A 20,928-nucleotide genomic window follows, 5' to 3' on the forward strand; every position below is an offset into this window, starting at 1 on the left:
ATTATCTAGCAGTGATTTCGATACCGGAAGAAGGAAAAATGTGCAATTATATCAATAACTATTGAAAAATCGAGTTGTTTCTTATCCAGTTTTATAATTATGTAGAAATAATCTATTATCTATCAAAAAATTGTAATGTCAATTTTGGAAACTTGATGAAATGAGGTAAACGCTAGCTCACGTGATCTTCCGATTTTTTGTTTTTACGTCCGGGCATTTACGCCACTCTCTCCCCCCCTTTATTGGTTAGCATTGTGGGTAACTTCAATATGGCGGCACCCATATTGAAGTGGAAGCGAGTTACCAATACGGCGGGGCCATGTCCCAGGCCACGACATGGACATCGAGCTGTGGCGATCAAAGATCTTATGGTTGTATTTGGTGGTGGCAACGAAGGAATTGTGGACGAACTCCACGTCTACAATACAGGTAAGTTGATTGTAGCAGACAAAAAAATGTCGGTGGTGGTGCCAGCCCCCCCTCCCTTCAATCAATGATTTTCCTGCCTCCCTTTACAAATGATTCCCCCTACAAAATGGCGACTTTTTGTTATTGATGTTGAAGAGTTTTGGCGCCACAGAAATCTTCGATTTCTTGTATTAATCTTAAAATTTAAATCCCAATTACACTCTTCTATAGAAAATATAGTCTTGTGTCTATTTAAATGAAATTATTATCTGCACAAGTTTTTTGGTTTTAATTATTTTTTTTCAAAGCCATGTCGAATTGGCGTTTGTTTTGCTGTTGGAACCGACGCCAAAGACACCGATGTCGCCGGTTACTCGTCTATTGGCACACTCCTTATTTTTGTTGTTGTTAACATTTGTGACTTACACCGATAAACCTGTCAGTTGTTTTCTTGCCCTCATGCCCTCTTTAGTTGGCTTGTTAGTCACGAAGAAGCTGCTTCTGTTGTCATGTCGCCTTATTTCAACGTGACGAGACGCTACTTTTCCAAGATGGCGGCGCCCAATGATGATGTGCGTTGATTTGTAAATAAACCTTAAATGCTCGTCCGATCGCCTTATCAAATTTGATTTTCTTTCTGTTTCAACAGTTTACTTCTATACTACTGTGTTAGTTGCCACTGGAGTGTGTGATGATTTGATAATGTTAAAGTAAATGTCATTGTTGGCGGCGCCATGAGATTCATCTGCTCTAAACATGGCGACTGACGCCATCATTATTACTATCACTATGGCTTATTGTATATATATCTATATATATATACACACACACTCATACATTTTATATATATACACCACTTTGTGTGTATGTCACTCGCTCACTCACACACACACATATATATATAGTGTTTAATGCAAACAAACATCTTGTCTCTTATTTTCATCATTATGAATTTTTTTTTAATAGACGGATAAAATTATTTTTGTGGAGAATTGATATTTATGATTATAGTTCTTAATGCAATCTATTGCATTGCTTACTGGTAGCTGCACACACACACATTTATAGAAAGAGAGAGTGTGTGTGTGTATTTAAATCAGTCCAGTAGTTCTGCGATACTAGTATATTGAACAGTTTATATTGCAGCATTTTTCTCTAACTGTGAATTTCATAAACACATTTTCCCCGAATTTCCTAAGCGGTTAACATTAAAAAAAAGTGTTTTTTATTTTCTTACACAATCTTCTTTTGAATTCGGCAGTTTTTGCAATCATTTTTGGTAATCGTTTCTGTTTGTTAAATACGTTTTTTTTTTTTTTTTTTTGATTTCTTAAAGTGTAAATGATTATAAATTTTTTTTTTAATGGTTCAGAAATGTAACTACCTTGTTTATTTACTTCGGTTGTGACATTGAGTCATTGGATTTGTCTCCCTTTCTAGTGGAACTCTCCTAATACATTATGCTAATGTTCCTCATTGATTGCCAGGGGATACATTTTCTTCAGATCTACACAATGACAATATTTATTGAAAGATTTACCATTTATTACTGTTCCAGTGAGTGCTTAGGTTTGACAGCAAACTTATGACACAAAGGCGTTACAGACGTAACCATCTTGTCGTTATTTTTAGATTTGTTGTTCTTAGGACTTCCAAATATAATTAGGAAGTTTACATGTTAGAGATGAATTTCAAATTGTGACTTGGTTCCAGCCTTGGATGTAAAGTAAAATGTTTACTTTTTTTCATAGATATACAAATATGTATCAGTATATTACTGGTATCTGGTGAACTTTAACTAGCTGGTTCCTCTTGATTCTTCTCGACAGCAAATAAACTGTTTATAATTGAAACCAGTAAGGAGCCTCTATACGGTTGCCGGCTTGCTAGAAATAGCAGCCAAATTTCCCCTCAAATCACACTGACGTTTTAAAAATAGGAAAGTCAATGCATAATGTAGTTTAAGATAATAGTTATGTGAAAAAATAGGGATGGTTATGACTGGAACACCTTTAATCATAGTTTTGTTCGATCAAAACTGATCCGAGCTAAGTAACAGATCCATCTCATTATTGATATTATTTTATTATCCACTTCCAGTTATATTTAATTTTCAACTACTTCATCTAAAATGAATATAAATCGCAGCACATTACCTTCCATTGCTTGTCGTGTCTCTTGCATGAGATATGCCTTTTTAATTTTATTTTGAAAGTTCTAACTCAAATGACACAGTGTATCTGATGGTAAAAATTATACTTTTTTTTTTGTTAATGGAATAACGAAACTCCTTCGATTTATAATATATTTTTCTTTTATAAGTTAGCTTTGTCTTTCATCTTATGTGATCAATAAAGTACCAGCCAAGTACTACGGTTGATTTAATCGATTAAACCCCTCCCTCTGAAACTACTGGCCTTGTGCTAAAATTTGAAACCATTAACATACCGGACAAAATATTTAGTGACATTTCGTCCGCCTTTCATCCTCCCGGGATCGATGTAATTGACTAGCCTCCTTCCCCAGAACTTCAGGCCTTGTGCCTCTGGTAGAAAGTATTATTATTATTGAGTGAGAGAGCAGTGCATTCCATCAAAGTGACACTGGAGTAAAATAGACGAAGCTCAGTATACCCATCATTACCATCCGTCTGATAAGGTTACTCCAAGCACATGCAGGTGGGACCCAGTTAGAATTTTCTTCAGGTCAAGTAGCCCATCCCACTCAAAAGGTCCCTGAATAAGGTTTGTTTAAGTATGTTGAATGAAACGCCCTTGTTTCCAGAAGTGAATTATTCAAACTCCAAAGAATTCCTTAATGTATGGCTATGATGCTCCTCTACTTCTGCTCGTGATCAGAGATGCACATATTGTCAGCTACCAAGAGACATGCTCAACTGGTTACTGTCAAACAACTGACAAGCAAATCTGTGGTATTGAGCAGAATATTTGTTGTAGACCATCTTTTATACCAAGCCAAAAAAACATGTACATGATAACACTTCCAGTCAGTTAAGATCAGAAATCATGAGAGCCAATGACTGGTACAGTATGGTTAAGGGAAAATACCCCAGGGGAATGTTCTTCATATCAAATATAAATATAGTAATCTCCCATGTATTAATTGAGAATTGAAAATTTTTGATTAACAGAGAATATTTAAGTGATTAGTAAACAAAGTCTACCTTCAAGAGTTGAAAATCTAAAAAGAAAAGTCGTCCAAGTGCAGATTGGAGTGGATATGGAATTCTTGATGCCTGATTGACAGAAAAGGTAGATGTGAGAAAAGAATTACTTGCAGCTGTATAATTAGATTGTGTAGTCATTAGTATTTCATATGACTATTGAAGAGGAATGCAGCACCTGTGATGATTTTGAGGGTTTCTGTGGTTGGTGGGAGGCTGTTGTCTTCAATGTGGTATTGTGCTGACGATAGGAATTGAGATGGCAGTGATGGTCGACAGTTTGTAGAATGGGAACCAAAATACCTTCAGATGTCATCCAGTTACATCTCTACATTTAGAGTTTAAAATCTGGAGTTGATATTTTGCCTGGAATCAATTAAATTGACCTGACTATCATCACTAAACTCGTAACCCTGGGCCAAGGCTAAACTGCAATTTTCTCTCTTTATAATGCAATAAAATAATTTAGTTGTATATCATTTTTCCAGTTTCAATTTCTGTTAATTAAATCTGATTTTAATACACTTTATTATTCAAGTTATTTTGAGGAGAAAATTTTAGGTAATACAAGAATAGTTTTTTATGTAATTCATAATATATTTACTTTTTACACTCAGTGGTGATATTTATATATACTGTAGTTAGCATAAGACGCATTCCAATTTCATCAGTACACATTCAGATAAAGTTTTTAGTGTATTAAAATTTATGGGAAGCCCAGTTTTGCATATAGAACCAGTGTTGCTTCTCTCTCTCTTCAGACTTTTTTGAAAAATGTCTGCCTTTTGAGCTTATGTACCATCAAATATCGTACATGTTTACATTTTAAAATAAAACTTCTCAACTTACATGTCACAACTTGATGTATTCATTGTTTATTAGGCCAATCATTATTAAATTCAATTTATACTGGTGTTTTTGTTGTTGTTTTTCAGTAAAATATATAAATATAGGAATATTTATCCATAGTGAATTTATGTCTGCTTTTTGTGACCACCACCAGCAGTGGTGGTGGTGGGTTGCGTCATAAATTGCAAGACTAAGGAGCTCCTATGTCATAGAAGGAGAATAGAAGAAAGGAGGATGATTTTGGGTGATGGATTGGAAGGTTACAGTATAATAAAAAGGAAGAAACAACATGTCTATCATTATCAAGTAGATGGGGTGATACTCCATCTACTTGAGAGATAAGGATATGATAGTTCTGAGAGGCCAGAGTGCACCCTCAAGGTAATGTGGAGGGCTAGAAAGCCCATGGTGACAGAAGGATCAAGGTGTAGGGGTTCAAGTTACAAGAGTGAAGAGAGGGAGTGAGTCATCATCATCATCATTTAACATCCATGTTCTATGCTGGCATGGGTTTAATGATTTGACAGGAGGATCTCATAGCCTCTAGGCTCACATTGAGCTTCAGCATGATTTCCATGGCTGGATGTCCTTCATAACGACTTTACAGTGCACTGGGTGCTTTTACAAACTTCCAAGACAGGAAGAGTACAGAAGGGTATATTTTTGAGACCGAGTCAGCAATTTCTGCCAGGTATATAGGGAGGCAAAAGTATAACAGTGAAGCAAGCACAGGTTCTTGCGATAGAGAAGATACATGGATACCCTGCATTGTATATGGGTAGGTGGGAGTAACTGGAAAGAATGTAGAGCTGGTGATAATGAGAGGCCATACGGCGGTGAGCTGGCAGAATCGTTAGCACGCTGGGCGAAATGCTTAGTGGTCTGCCACTACACTCTGAGGTCGACTTTGCCTTTCATCCTTTTGGGGTCGATAAATTAAGTACCAGTTATGCACTGGGGTCGATGTAATCAACTTAATACCTATATCTGTCCTTGTTTGTCCCCTCTATGTTTAATCCCTTGTGGGTAATAAAGAAATAGGTAATGAGATGCCAGAGCAGGGATGGCAGTAGTCATAGGTAGATGGGGTAAGTGGATGGTGGGTAAGAAGAATGAAGGATGGCAGGTAGAAAGTGTTTCAGCTGAGTGAGAATGATGACTGGCAGAACAAAAATGATAATGTATATAGTAACAAGTTCTGCTTTTATTAATTACAGCAGCCGGCTAATACAGTAGATAGTAGAGTGGTAGGGTACTGAGGAATGTGGGTGTAGCTTTAACAAGGACCACCTTTTCTGCACTCAATTCTGAGCCAAGCAGGTAGATTCTATTAAATTATAACCATTATAAAGTGCCAAATTCATTACACCAGATGGTTTGGGGTGCCATTTAGTCCTCTTTACATTTTGATTTATTAACAACTAGCACTATGACCCGGCGTTGCCGGGGCATAGTGCTAGTGCATGATTATACAGCTGCGTGCCTGCGCGCATACACACGAGTACTGTCCAAATCTCCGACCAATCACACACAGCTAGCTGGCATTCAATTGGCGTATCAAGTTTCAGGCATTTTGATTGGGTTTTGGATAGAAAATTCACAAAAAAGTCACTTCTATTGATTTTTTTAATGGCTTTGCAGAGTGACTGGGGAAATGTAAAGATGTGCACAACCACCCTTGGACGGTTTTCAATGACCATAGAAAGTGCGAGCCCTCTAACTGTAAAATTGTGGATTTGTATAAAGGATACACACACACATACACAGCCATTTTGCCGTTTATATATAGAGAGAGATATTTGAAGAACATGGTGTCTTTTTAATAAGCACAAATGTCGAGTGTAAATCATTCAGGATTTTATTGTGCTGTTCACTAATCTATTTATACCCCAAACAACAAGCAGACTGACTCAAGTCTCATGAGCTCTAGGACTCATGATAACTGAGCTTGACTCTGTTTTCATGATGTTTGATTAAGGGACATTACAACCCTCCGCACTGGATGGGCTGCCAGTCCATCACAGGATTAACTTCCCAGTTATTGTTGGAACTCATTTACAGCTGAGTGAACTGGCTTCCATGCCAGTGGCACATAAAAGGGCACCATTTGAGTGTGATCGTTACCAACGTCGCCTTACTGGCACCTGTGCTGGTGGCATGTGTAAAAGATTCGAGCGAGGTTGTTGCCAGTACCTCCTGACTGGCCCCCGTGCCGGTGGCACGTAAAAAGCACCCACTGCACTCTCGGAGTGGTTGGCGTTAGGAAGGGCATCCAGCTGTAGAAACTCTGCCAAATCAAGGTTGGAGCCTGGTGCAGCCATCTGGTTCGCCAGCCCTCAGTCAAAATCGTCCAACCCATGCTAGCATGGAAATCGGATGTTAAACAATGATGATGGATCAGGGCAACGTGAAGTGAATTGTTTTGAACAGAATTCATTTGCTTCATCCAGTAATTGAAACCATGGTTTTACAATCTTGAGTGCAACCACCTAACCACTAGGCCACAAGCCTCCACAACAACAAGTGGACAGAGTTTAACAAAAAAAATGAAATTTCAATACCCTGTCTAAAAGCCTCAAGGCCTACAAGGTGTAGGTGTGGATATGTTCAAAGAACATTTAAATAAATTTAGTCTGATATACCAAATGAACGCACATCACAGCAAGAAGTACAAAGAAGGGCAGCTTTGTGTAACTCACTGCTTTGCCAGAACCAAATCTGGTGAAAGGTTTGGGGAAGTGAGTTAAAAGTAATTAGCAGTCACACTAATTGTGGTGCTCCAGCATGGTCATAGCCCTTGGCTGAAACCATTAAAAGATGAACTTCACTCATGAAACAATAAATAATTGCCTTCATAAAACATATTCTTTCATTGTGCGTTTGTTTTGTTTCTCTCTTCATTTAAGCAGTAAAATACTTTTATTATTACTGCGTCCAAAGGGACCAAGCTTAGTGATGAGATGTTAGAGGATGAAGACAAGAGACTGGCTAAATGAGGTTGGGGCAGCTTAAGGATCTTTTCAGTTTGACCAGCAGTTTTTTCTAGCGGTGTCATATGAAATTATCACCCTAGTATAGATCTATTGCATTTCAATGTTTTAGGGGTGCTGGGAAGGGTATATTTTTTTCTTCAGAAATGTAAATAAACCCAATCTGTTTTTTAAACAAGGGACATATTCATACGGCACAGAATGTTTTCACCTCAATAGACGTCATTGATTGGTTGAAATTGCAGAAATTGAAGCAAAAATACAACAAATATCTTACAAACTATAGAATTTTCTCAATAAAGCCAAGCGAAAAAGATGTTTTATAAACACATTCTAATAGTATACGAAGTTTAAAAGTGTTTAGTTACATGGAAATTATTTTAAAAAACTGCCGGTCAACTGAAAAGATCCCGGCTTAATATTGAAGAGATATTGTGAGATGGGAAACTAGTTGGCTCAAGTCACACACATTAAAGGATTGAGTTTATATATCATCATCATCAATTGTAAAAGACTTTTATTTTACTGATAAAAACTTTAAACCAGTCTCAACCGTTTCATACATGTATCAAAGCAACTGTTTCTTTGTTTTTTTTCTTTTTAATTTGCAAGGGTGAACAGAATTTTAAACCAGAAATTTTTCGTAAAATATGCTCACATAGTTGCAGGTATGGCTCTGTGGTATGAACCACATATTTCTGGGTTCAAACTGTGGGCCAACCAAGGCCTTGTGAGCGGATGTGGTCAACGGAAAATGAAAGTAGCCTCTGTGTGTGTGTATATACCTTTATGTTTTTGTCCCCCTGTTACAGCTTGACAAAGTGTTGGTTTGTTACATGCCTGCAGTTTGACAAAAAGAAAACTGGTAAAATAAGTACAAAGCTTTAAAAAAATAACAAGTACTGGGGTTGCTTTGTTAAATTAAACCCTTTAAAGCAGAGCTCCAGCATGGCTGCAGCCTAATAACTAAGACACAAATAAAAGATTCATGTCAATTCATACAAATTCCTATTATCAAAGGCAATCATGATCATCATCATTTAATGTCTGTTTTCCACGCTAGCATGGGTTGGACGGTTTGACCGGGGTCTGGAAGCCATGGAGGATACCCTTCCTAACGCCAACCACTCCATGAGTGTAGTGGGTGTCTTTTACATGCCACCGGCACAGGGGCCAGAGCAGGCTGGCAAACAGCCATGATCGGTTGGTGCTTTTATATGTCACCGACACGGATGCCAGTCAGGCGGCGCTGGCATCTGCCATGTTCGAACAGTGCTTTTTACGTGTCACCGGCATGGGTGTCTTAACTACAATTTCCATTTGAATTTTTATTTTGATGTTGATGTACTTGACTCAAGAACAGCGGGTCACTCTACGATCGAAGGTTAGCACAGCAGGCCGTCCTGCGAGCCATGAACTCACTTCATTTGTCAGGTCTTGGAAGATATATTTTTTTTCTAATTCATGCTTTAAAGTGTACATTAGTCATTTGGAAGATTTTAAAACTATTTAAAAAAGGTGCAGTGCAAACGAACTGAGCACGCTTTTACGCCTCAGTATAAAAGTGGGTTTCATTGTTATTTAAATGAAACCTGATATGTTTGAATGGTAGACAGATTAGTGATATTACTATACGGTAAGTTAAACTGATGGAAGGCAAAATGTCTTTATTTTGTATTTTAAAATGAAACTGAAACCATCAGTCTTTTATCCCCCTCCCCAAAAATTTCGGGCCTTGTGCCTAGAGTAGAAAAGAATAAAATAAGTATCAGTACAGTACTGGGGTTGATGTAATTGGCTTGTGCCTATGGCAGAAAGGATTACTTTTACCAAAGTGGTAAGTTTACAGAATTACATCTGAAAAAATACTTTACTGCATTTCTTCCCACTCATTATATTTGAGTTTCAATTTTGCTGGGGTCAACTTGGCTTTTCATCTTTTCAGGGTTGATAAAATCAGTACAAGCTGAGCATAGGAATTGCTATAATCAACTGGCTTTGTGCCAGAATTAGAAATTTATGACAGGTACCTTTGGAAGTATACTTCTGCTGCCATGGTTAATATCAAAAGTATGGCATGCTAGTGCATGCATATACAGCTACGTGCGTGCGCACATACACGCAAGTACTGTCCAAATCTCTGACCAATCACATACAGCTAGCTGGCATTCAGTTGGCGTATCAAGTTTCAAGCATTTTGATTGGGTTTTGGATAGAAAATTCACAAAAAAGTCACTTCTATTGATTTTTTAATGGCTTTGCAGGGTGACTGGGGAAATGTAAAGATGTGCACAAACACCCTTGGACAGTTTTGAATGACCATAGAAAGTGCAAGCTCTCTAACTGAAAAATTGTGGATTTGCATACAGGATACGCACAGACAGACATTTTGCCATTTATATATATAGAGATGATCAAATGAATACTAACTTTCAAAAAAAAAAAAAAAAGATCCTAGAATATTAAATAAACAAAACAATGCTACTCATTGTTCTGTTTTGCTTACAGAGAGCTTCTCCTTATTTCTCATTTGTGTAACTTCTCCCATATGTTCTGTTGAAGTGGTTCTCTTCTCCACTAACAATGGTAAATTATTTAGGCCTCAGCAGTCACTGAATAAAACTTTACATTTCTTTCTTTCTTTCTAATTGAAATGAATTGTTAATATATTTGATTCACTTTTTGTTCTGCTGTGAATAACCTGCTCTATAATAAGAATATAAATTATTAGTGTAAAATTGAAACCTAAAACCATTAATTGTTGTAACATGTAAACTACCATAGACACTCTAGATCTCTAAAATTACTATTTGCCTGTTTGTATTGTCCGGGCAGCCCCTCTTTGGGTTAGCTTTAGATACCTTCTTCTGTCAGTGGCCTACTTAAATGTTCTCTGCTGGTTCTTACTGAAATTAGTGATGTGATTAATTAAGGTGGCAGACAAACTGAAACATGAGCTGTTGCATACACATTAAATGGTTTAAATATGATGAATATTTCAGTCACATCATTCTCCTTCAGTTCGGTTGTAGATTTACAATCAGCAAACCATCTCCATGGTTTGAAGACATGTCTATGAGCCACATTTTCTGTGAACTATTGGTGAATGTGTCCACAAACCATCTTGGGAGTTATTAGAGAGTCTCAGTGACACAACAAACATCATTTACCAAATTTATTTCTTTACTACCCACCAGGGGCTAAACACAGAGGGGATAGACAAACGGATTAAGTCGATTACATCGACTCCAGTGCGTAACTGGTACTTTATTTAATCGACCCCGAAAGGATGAAAGGCAAAGTCAACCTCAGTGAAATTTGAACTCAGAACGTAACGGCAGACAAAATACATATTTCTTTACTACCCACAAGGGGCTAAACACAGAGGACAAATGGATTAAGTCGATTACATCGACCTCAGTGCATAACTGGTACTTTATTTAATTGACCCCGAAAGGATGAAAGGCAAAGTCGACCTCGGCAGAATTTGAACTCACAACGTAACGGCAGACGAAATACGGCTACGCATTTCGCCCACCGTGCTAACGTTTCTGCCAGCTCTACGCCAACATCATTTACCATATCTTTAAATTTTTGTTTTGGCTGATTAGCCCAGTGTGTTACCTAGTTAAATACATCCTTATGGCTCCCATCTGTCAGGTTTAATGTCATCTTTTGGCTCTTGTGTGTCTTTAGTAGAAATCCTTCTATTATAAGTCACTTGAACTAGGCTTCATCAAGATGTTTCAATCTTCTCTCAACATACTGACAGAAAAGATTTCTTAGTGGAGGTTTGTTGCCAGCTAGAATGAAGATCTTGTGAGTCACAGCTCAGTATTTTCTTCCCCACTGTCTTGCCAAGCATAGGTTAGTGACCCAATGCCACTAACATCCATCTAGGTCACTTACAGGGGTAGAGCTACTGGGGCCTTGTATCCTTCACTCTGTTCACAAAGAAAACAAACCAAGTAATATGATTTAATGAGATATTGGTCAAAATACTGTTCAATCCACAGGTCAATCCTCCCTTTTTTTTTCATATTCATAGACAAAGATCTACCTATGTACCATACATTATATCCTACACACATTCCTTTTCAAGAGAGATGCTTAGCAGTATTTCGTCTGCCGTTACATTCTGAGTTCAAATTCCGTCGAGGTCGACTTTGCCTTTCAACCTTTCGGGTCGATTAAATAAGTACCAGTTACACACTGGGGCCGATGTAATCGACTTAATCCGTTTGTCCCTTCTGTGTTTAGCCCCTTGTGGGTAGTAAAGAAATAATAAGGCTACGTCTAATTTTGAGATCTGGCTCAACTCCCAGCTCATGATGACCCCATCTGTTTCTTGATGTAGAAATTGTCAAATTACACCACTTACAGTGTGTGCCAATGAAGCTCTCTTGTGATCCAGTCTATCAGAGGTTCAGTTTTACTCCTTCCCAGTCAATAATCTACTTGCCTATACTTCCAACATTGCACTCATTCAAGACATGATTCTAGTTTTCACTCTTTCCTAACCTATTTTCATCCGTGTGTTCCCCCCCCCCCACACACACACACAGTCTATATACCTTATATTGAACCACTCGCCATGATAGATCGTTAGCCACTACACACATTTTTTTCTCTCCTTGTTTTTTCTGTAGAAGAGCGTAGGCTCGAAACGTAAAAGACTTTTTCTATTCCTGAGCATTATACTAATACATATGTTTGTTTTGTACACCACCGGTCTTCGTCTTTCGTTTTTTTCGTAAACTCTCCTTATATTGAACCTGCCCTGCCTCCATGAATAATGAGCCTAGAGCAATCTCCTTAATCTCTAGACTTTACTCTCTGCATCCCCCAGACAGATTGGCATAGAATTACTCCCCAACACATCCAACTTCTGATCCTAAGGCAGCCATGTTTCCTCACTCTACTAATACAACAGTGGGGCTTGTATTCCATATAGCAGATTAGTCTTGTATCAACTCAGACTTACCCAACTCTGATGTTTCTACTCCTATCGCTCCTTGTCCTGCATAATCTACTATCATCATCATCGTTTAACGTCCGTTTCCCCAGTCACTCCGCAAAGCCATTAAAAAATCAATAGAAGTTACTTTTTTACTCTTTTACTTGTTTCAGTCATTTGACTGCAGCCATGCTGGAGCACCGCCTTTAGTCGAGCAAATCGACCCCAGGACTTATTCTTTGTAAGCCCAGTACTTATTCTATCAGTCTCTTTTGCCAAACTGCTAAGTGACGGGGACGTAAACACACCAGCATCAGTTGTCAAGCAATGCTAGGGGGACAAACACAGACACACACACATATATATATACGACGGGATTCTTTCAGTTTCCGTCTACCAAATCCACTCACAAGGCTTTGGTTGGCCCGAGGCTATAGTAGAAGACACTTGCCCAAGATGCCACGCAGTGGGACTGAACCCGGGACCATGTGGTTGGTAAGCAAGCTACTTACCACACAGCCACTCCTGCGCCTTTTGTGAATTTTCTATCCAAAACCCAATCAAATTGCCCAAAACTTGATACGCTAATTGAATGCCAGCTAGCTGTATGTGATTGGTTGGAGATTTGGACAGTGCACGCACACAGCTGTATATGCATGTGCTTGAACTATGACCCGGCAACGCCGGATCATAGTGCTAGTACATTATATAGAGCTTCTATGCCTGTTCCTTTTCTGCATATTGAGCATGGTTATTTCCCTGTTAGTATCAAAGTCCTGTCTTTTCTATGTAATAAAACTCTGGTCTTTGCCAAGTTTTGTCTAACATCTTTTGATTATAGGGTTTAAAGACATGCCAGAAACCTGGTCTGTCTTTAAGTTTTTCTCAGACTCTGTTACAAGAATTAGGTCTTCAACATATAGTTGTTGCTGTGGACTCCTCTGTTATTGCTGGGAGAAATTATAATTAAGAAGAGTCTGAGGAGTAAGTTTTGGTGAACACCAGCCTGACTATTAATTCCTCATTTAATTCCGCCGTTTGGGACAGTACAGCTACAGCTTGATATGTATTTATCTGTCATACTTTGCCATTAAACACATTCATCCACACTAGTTAATTACTGAACTAAATATATATCATGTTCATTTTGGCATGGTTACTATGGCTGCATACCCTTCCTAATGCCAACCACTTTACTGTGTATACAGCTTGTATTTTGTTTTAACTGGTGCTATATAAAAAGCCTGCTGGTACACTCCATAATGTGGTTGGTGTTCGGAAGGGCATCCAGTCATAGAAAATGTCAAAACAGACAATTAAAGCCTGGTGCAGCTTTCCGGTTGCCCAGCATGGAAAACAAATTAAATGATAATGATTGTCATCACATTAGATTCATTTTCCCTGCTGGATGGGTTGGACAGGCATAAACTTGGCTGTGTGGTTCAGATGTTTGCTTCCCAACCACATAGTTTTGGGTTCAATCTTGCTGCATGGCACCTGAAGGAAGTGTCTTTTGCTATAGCCCCAGACCATTGGAGGCCATGTGAGGAGATTTGATGGGCAGAAACTGAAAACAATCTTTTGTGTGTACGTGTGTGTTTTGACTCCTTGTCTTGACACCACATGACAATTGTAGATGGGTGTCTTTGTCGTACAAGCTGTTTTGGTCATCTCCAATATTTTGCGAGAACGTGGCTGGCCCTGGTTAAATATTACTTTGCTTGGAAACTGGTGAGGGTTGGTGACTAAGAACATCTACGTGGTTGGGTTGAAAAATTCGCTGTGAAATCTTGCATGCATTAATTTCAACTCTTCTTATTAATAAGTGCATTGTTTCTTTCCAAGTAAACTGACATCCCACTGTTAAAAGTAAACTTCGAAAGTAGCTAGTAGTGACAACAAAATTTGACCTTGTGATACTTTTAAGTACCTGCTGAAGAAGGGCTTAACCTTCAAGGTGGCTCATGGTCTGGATTTCCTGCAACTACCACCGCTGAGGAAAACATGGTGTTACCTCATGGTGATAGATGACAGGCGATTGAGTATAAGTCATATGGCCAAAACTGTTAGTACATATATATGTATATCCTGTGAGAAAATGGAGAATATTCTGCACAATGATCTTGACATGACAAAAATTTTGGTTTGGTAGATGCCATGCCTTCTGACACCTGATCAGATGCACACCAGGTTGGTCATCATCATCATTTAACATCACGCTGGGATGGTTTGAACAGAGCTGGCAAGCTGGAAGGCTGTACCAGACTCTAGTCTGATTTGGCATGATTTCCACGCCAGTGCCGGTGGCACGTAAAAGAACCATCCGAACGTGGCCGTTGCCAGCACCACCTCGACTGGCCTCCGTGCTGGTGGCACATAAAAAGCACCAACCAATTGTGGCCACTGCCAGCCTCGCCTGGCATGTAAAAAGCACCCACTACACTCACGGAGTGGTCGGTGTTAGGAAGGGCATCCAGCTGTAGAAGCACTGCCAGATCAGACTGGGCTTGGTGCAGCCTCCTGGCTTCCCAGACCCCAGTCGAACCGTCCAACCCATGCTAGCATGGAAAGTGGACATTAACCGATGATGATGCCTTTCCTAACGCCAACCAGTTCAAGAGTGTAATGGGTGCTTTTACGTGCCATTGGTACAGGGGACACCAGTATCTGCCCTAACTACAGTTTTACTTGGCTTCATGGGTCTTCTTCTCATGCACGGCATAATTGTCAAAGGTCTCAGTCATTTGTAATTGCCGCTATGAGGTCCAACACTTGAAAGATAATTTTTATTGGCCACCTTGCCTCCATGAAGCCCAATGTTCGAAAAGTACTTTTCATATGACACCAGCATCAGCCACAGCTACGATTTCATTTGGCTTCACTGGTTCTTCTCAAGCATGGCATGTAGCCAAAGATCTTGATCACTAGTCATTGCCTCTGTGAAGCCTAATTTTAAAGGTCATGCTTCATCACCTCATCCCATGTCTGCCTCTACTACACGTTTCCACCAGTTATCCATCGGCACTTCTTTACACAGCTGTCCTTGTCCTTATGCATCACATGACCATACCAACACAGACTCTTGTGCACCACATCTGATGCCTCTTATGCCCAACTTTTCAATGCACACTAACATTGCACATCCAGTCATACTGGCCTCATTTCTTTCATGCCTACACATCCTCAGCTATCACAGCCCTTGTTTTACTGTCATGTAGCATAGCTGTTCGCACACAGGCATCGTACAATCTGTCTTTCACTCTGAGAGAGAAACACTTTGTTGCCAGCAGAGGTAGGAGCTCTCTGAACTTTGCCCAGCCTATTCTTATTCTTGCAGCTATGCTTTCAGAGCATCCACCTCCACTACTAACTTGGTCACCAAGATAACAGATGCTATCTACTACCTCTAGCTTACCCTGATGGTAGTCAATAGAATCTATTTTTAGTATTTATTATACCTGTGCATCTTCCACATACAAAAATGATACTCCCAGTTAACCTTCCTCTGATATTGCTGCACCTCTTATGTGTCCATAGCTTGCACTGGGTACATGTTATGGAGTTTCTACCAATGCCTTACCTACAGATTAAACAGGGCCATCTACCGGAAGGGGTTTGTGATTTGTCCGCCTTTCTACTTATTAGGAGTTTTGTTTTTGCTACACTGACTGTAAGGCCCTTTGATTCTAGACCTTGCTTCCACACCTGAAATATCTTCTCTAGATCTGGTAGTGATGCCTCTATGACAGCAAGCTCATCTGCATAGAGGGCTATGATGAATAAGAGGGGGATGAGAACCAATCTACTTGTACCCTGGATTCCTTGCTATACTCATTGCTAACCATCACCTTATTGACAGCATCCCTGTACATGACATGCATGGCTCTCACCAACCACTCATCTATCCCTACCTTCCGCATTGACCACCAGATAAGGGAGCGGGGTACTCTGTCAAAGCTTTCTCCATGTTGACAAAAGCCAGGTACTGGTGTTTAATTTTGGCTAGATATATCTCCTGCAGTTGCCTAACTAGGAATATAGCATTAGTCATGCTCCTGCCTGGCACAAATCCGATCAGTATCTCATCTGTGCTAATTCTTTCCCTAATTAATTGAGCTATGACCCTCTCTGTGACTTTCATCGCCTGATCCAACAGTTTGATGCCTCTGTAATTGTTCCTGTCTAAGGTGTCACCTTTGCCTTTGTAGCCTTTGACTATGATGCTACAACACTAATCGTTGGGTTTGACTCCCTTGTAGACAGCCTGATTACCTATGCGGGTGACTAGGCTATATCTTACTCTGTCAGATATTTTAAGCATCTCAGCAGAAATACCTGATGAACTGAGTGCTTTCCTTGTCTTCATGTTCTTAATTGCTTTATCTAAGCTACTGTCGATTCAGATAGCTGGTTTCTCTGTTGGGTCAACATTTGGCAGACTCACCTCCTCCTGTTTCATTCTCCACATTTAGCAGTTTTTCATAATGGCATTTCCAAGCCTCTTTCTTGCAGAATAATTAAATGCCGGTGCACCACCATCCATGTGGGCACAATTTTCTCTTATTGTCTTTGCTATCTGAAACACTTCCAGCCTTTGGTCCTCACATTGCTGAACATAGGCAAACTTCTTTTCTGCTTCTCCTCTAGATAGATATACCTGTCTCCTAGCTTCCCTTCTGGCTATCTGATACAGTTCCCTGCTACTCCAACTCTTCCAGTCCTGTTTCTTTGCTCTAATCACGGGACAATCTAACATTGTTACAGGTAGATCCAGTTAGTTACCTTGAACATTTCCTAACCCAGTATGAGTGTTGGCTTCACTATTTTGAACCAGAGACAAAGAGACACTGCATTCAGTGGAAACACTTCCTCACCTGCTCCAAAGAAGGTAATGGCCTCAGTTTTTGTGGATGCAAAAGGCATTGTTTATTGATTGTCTTCAGAAAGGCCACATCATCAATGGAGAGTACTGTGTCAACTTGCTGAAGCTGTTATGGAAGGCTATTAAGACCAAATGCTCAGGAAAACTGATGAAACAAGTTTTGTTTCAATGGTTGCTGTGCATGTCTGTACCTTTGAACTGCTTGATCACCATCCTTATTCTCCTGATTTGGCCCCATCTATCGTCTGTCTCCCAGCATGAAGAAAACACTTGGTTAGGAACTAGTATCTCAGTGATGGTGATGCTGTATCTACTGTTGATGACTCTTTTGAGCAACAGGATGAAAGATTCTTCAGCAATGGGATCCAAGCACTCAGCACCAATGGAAGAAGTGTGTAAATGGCAAAGGGGACTATGTTGAAAAATAAACCTCATTTGGTCACCCTATGAGGTTTTCAGCTGACTATTGTAAGCATAGAACACCTATGTCAATAAACTCTGTTTGGTCGTGCAAGCATGGAAATGTGGACCAAGTCCTGTGCCGGTGGCATGTAAAAAGCACCAACCGATCATGGCCGTTGCCAGCCTTGCCTGGCACGTAAAAAGCACCCACTACACTCACGGAGTGGTTGCCATTAGGAAGGGCATCCAGCTGTAGAAACACTGCCAGATCAGACTGGGCCTGGTGCAGCCTCCTGGCTTCCCAGACCCCGGTCGAACCGTCCAACCTATGCTAGCATGGAAAACGGACATTAAACAATGATGATGATATGCACGCACACACACACACACGCTTTCACACTCATTCACTCACTAAACTCTGTGAAACACTTAGAAACGTAACTACTTACATTCAGAGTTTAGTCAATACCATTTAAGTCATTGCCATTTTCATCAACAGTTTCCAGTATGCTTCCCTTTGCAATGATGGTCAACAAGTTGTAAAAAAACTACAAATGATTTAATTATATTTCAGGCATAAAGGCGGCGAGCTGGCAGAAACGTTAGCACGCTGGGCGAAATGCTTAGCGGTATTTCGCCTGTCGTTATGTTCTGAGTTCAAATTCCGCCGAGGTCGACTTTGCCTTTCATCCTCTTGGGGTCGATGTAATCGACTTAATCCCTTTGTCTGTCCTTGTTTGTCCCCTCTATGTTTAGCCCCCTGTGGGTAGTAAAGAAACATATATTTCAGGCATAAAATATTTATTCCTCGGCATCTGTATGTTTCACTGGCAGCTACAGATGGAGAAGCACCAAGCATCATTCCAAGGACCAGAAATATTTACAATGAAATGTTCATTGAATATTCTGCATTTCCATTTTGAGATTGAAGATATATCTCAGAGATGCTATTTTTCTTGTAAAGTTGACACACATCCAACAACAACAACAAAACCAAAACAACGTTGGGAGCCACTGTGTTCATTGAAATATAAATAATTCCTAACTAGGTTATTGTTCAGGAGATTGAATTGGTTTTGTTTCTTCTTGGGAAAAAGATTGATGCCAAAAAAAATCAAAACAAGAAAAAAAGTAAATGTAAAATGTTTGGAAGTAGGTCTGTAAGAATTTTAATAATAATAATGAAATTATTGTATACAGTGCTCAGGTGCACCACAAATTGTCAAAAGTGCGCATAAAGCGTATGCAGTAATGTACAAATGTCTGGAAAGCGAACAGTGTATGAGTCAAATACATGCTTGCGTGTGTATGGAGGGGAGAAAATCAGGTGTAGTGTTTGCGAATCTCAGGAAGCATGAAAGTTTTGAAGGATGCAGTCCTCCGACAACTAACAACTGATGCCGGCTGTTTGTTCCTTTTGGATATTAACATTTAAATTGTTGCATTAAAGTAAGTTGTAATGTTTCATGCTATGTTTGACAAACCTGAGCTAATTTTAATTAACCTTGGTCATTACTGATTCCAACAGTACAATTTGTAACAATATCAGAACTTGTTTGCAAGTAAATAGATTATTCTTATTAGCCTTTGGCTGATCTTCTGACAGTTTGCCTTGGTGTTCTACAACATTAAATTCCTGTACACAATATCGATTCAGTCTTCTCCCAGTTCCAGAAGAGAGTATAATTCCCTGAGTCACTGAGGACATCTAATAAGACCAAAACATTAGAAAATTACTATTTGTAAATCTCACAACGATAGATATTCAGCAGCAGTACTTTGGAGTAAAGAATGTTTGCCAACATAACATGGCAGTCCTAGTTTAGGACAAATCATCATCATCATCTTTTAACGTCCGCTTTCCATGCTAGCATGGGTTGGACGAATGACTGAGGGCTCGCAAACCAGATGGCTGCACCAGGCTTCAATCTTGATCTGGCAGAGTTTTTACAGCTGGATGCCCTTCCTAATTCCAATGTTGCTGCAATTTAGACCCAGGAGATATGTTCAAAAATATAAGGACACAGATCATGTTGTATAGCCAGCTGGAGACAATGTCTCCTGCGGTTAAATTATGGCAAATAATCTTTACTCCAAGACCAAAACATATCTGAAATTGTCTCTTTGCTAAAGATCAAATATTTTTCCTCTTGCATAATTTTCAATTTTTAAACATAAAATTTTTGCCAGATCAAGACTGGAGCCTGGTGCAGCCATCTGGTTTGCCAGCCCACAGTCAAACCGTCCAACCCATGCTAACATGGAAAGCGGACGTTAAACGATGATAATGATGATGTACAAGTATTTGTATTTCATGTAATTAAAGGAATTTAATTGTTTAATTTAGAGCGTGTTGACCAAGGTGACCAGCCCTGGTTCAGAAAAACCAGTAATCCAAAAAGGCTTTGGAACTAAATGTTCCAGAAAATTGCATGGTACTGGCAATGACCTCGCTCGAATCTTTTTATGCATGCCACCGGCACAAGTACCAGTAAGGGACATTGGTAACGATCACGCTCGGATGGTGCTCTTGGCACCCTACTAGCACGGGCACAAGTGCCAGTAAGGCGACGCTGGTAACGATCATGCTCGAATGGTGCCTTGTAAGTGCCACTGGCACGGAAGCCGGTTAACCACTCTGTCAATGATCACGTTCGTTAAGTGCTCTTTGCACCCTGCTAGCACGGGTGCCAGTCATCGGATTTGATTTTGGTGGATCTGGCTGATTTGAATTAGAGTTATAGGACAAATTGTACTTTTTTACTCCTACCTACGTTAGTGGGACCAAAATTAAATACCTTCCTTATTTCTCTTTTCATGCATCTACTAGTGTTTATATTTCAACTGTTGTCTTGCATGTTTCTATGTCTAGCTTTTACTGTACCAGGTCCAGCTACTTTAGGAATTGTAATGGTTGTTACCCTTCCACTGCTTGCTTACACACACACACACACACTCAGGCATATTTGTGTGCTTTAAAAGCTTGATTCCAAGCGTCACAGTTTTGAGTTCAGCCCCACCTTAGACAAATGTCTTCTGTTATAGCCCCAGAACAACCATTGCCTTTTGAGTGAATTTGGTGAATGGAAAGTGGAAGCCCATCATGTATCTTTGCATCTGGGTTGTTACCACTTCCTCGCTACTGAAACCTCATGTTGGTCTGTTTACATAACCCATAGCATAGTTTAAGAAAAGAGACTGATAGAATAGGTACCAAACTTTAAAAAATAGTACTACAGTTGATCTGTTAGACTAA

General features: G+C 39.6%; 1 protein-coding gene across 1 annotated transcript in view; it reads left to right on the top strand.

The window, feature by feature from the left end:
* The first annotated feature begins 223 nt into the window (after positions 1 to 223).
* LOC115210383 (host cell factor 1-like) overlaps positions 224 to 20,928 on the top strand; it is a 56,381-nt gene continuing 35,676 nt past the window's right edge. Inside the window, 1 exon segment of the mRNA XM_029778955.2 lies at positions 224 to 429. Coding sequence (XP_029634815.2) covers positions 270 to 429 — 160 coding nt within the window. The 5' untranslated portion in view covers positions 224 to 269.

The sequence above is a fragment of the Octopus sinensis genome, linkage group LG4, assembly GCF_006345805.1.
Source record: "Octopus sinensis linkage group LG4, ASM634580v1, whole genome shotgun sequence".
NCBI lineage: Eukaryota > Metazoa > Mollusca > Cephalopoda > Octopoda > Octopodidae > Octopus > Octopus sinensis.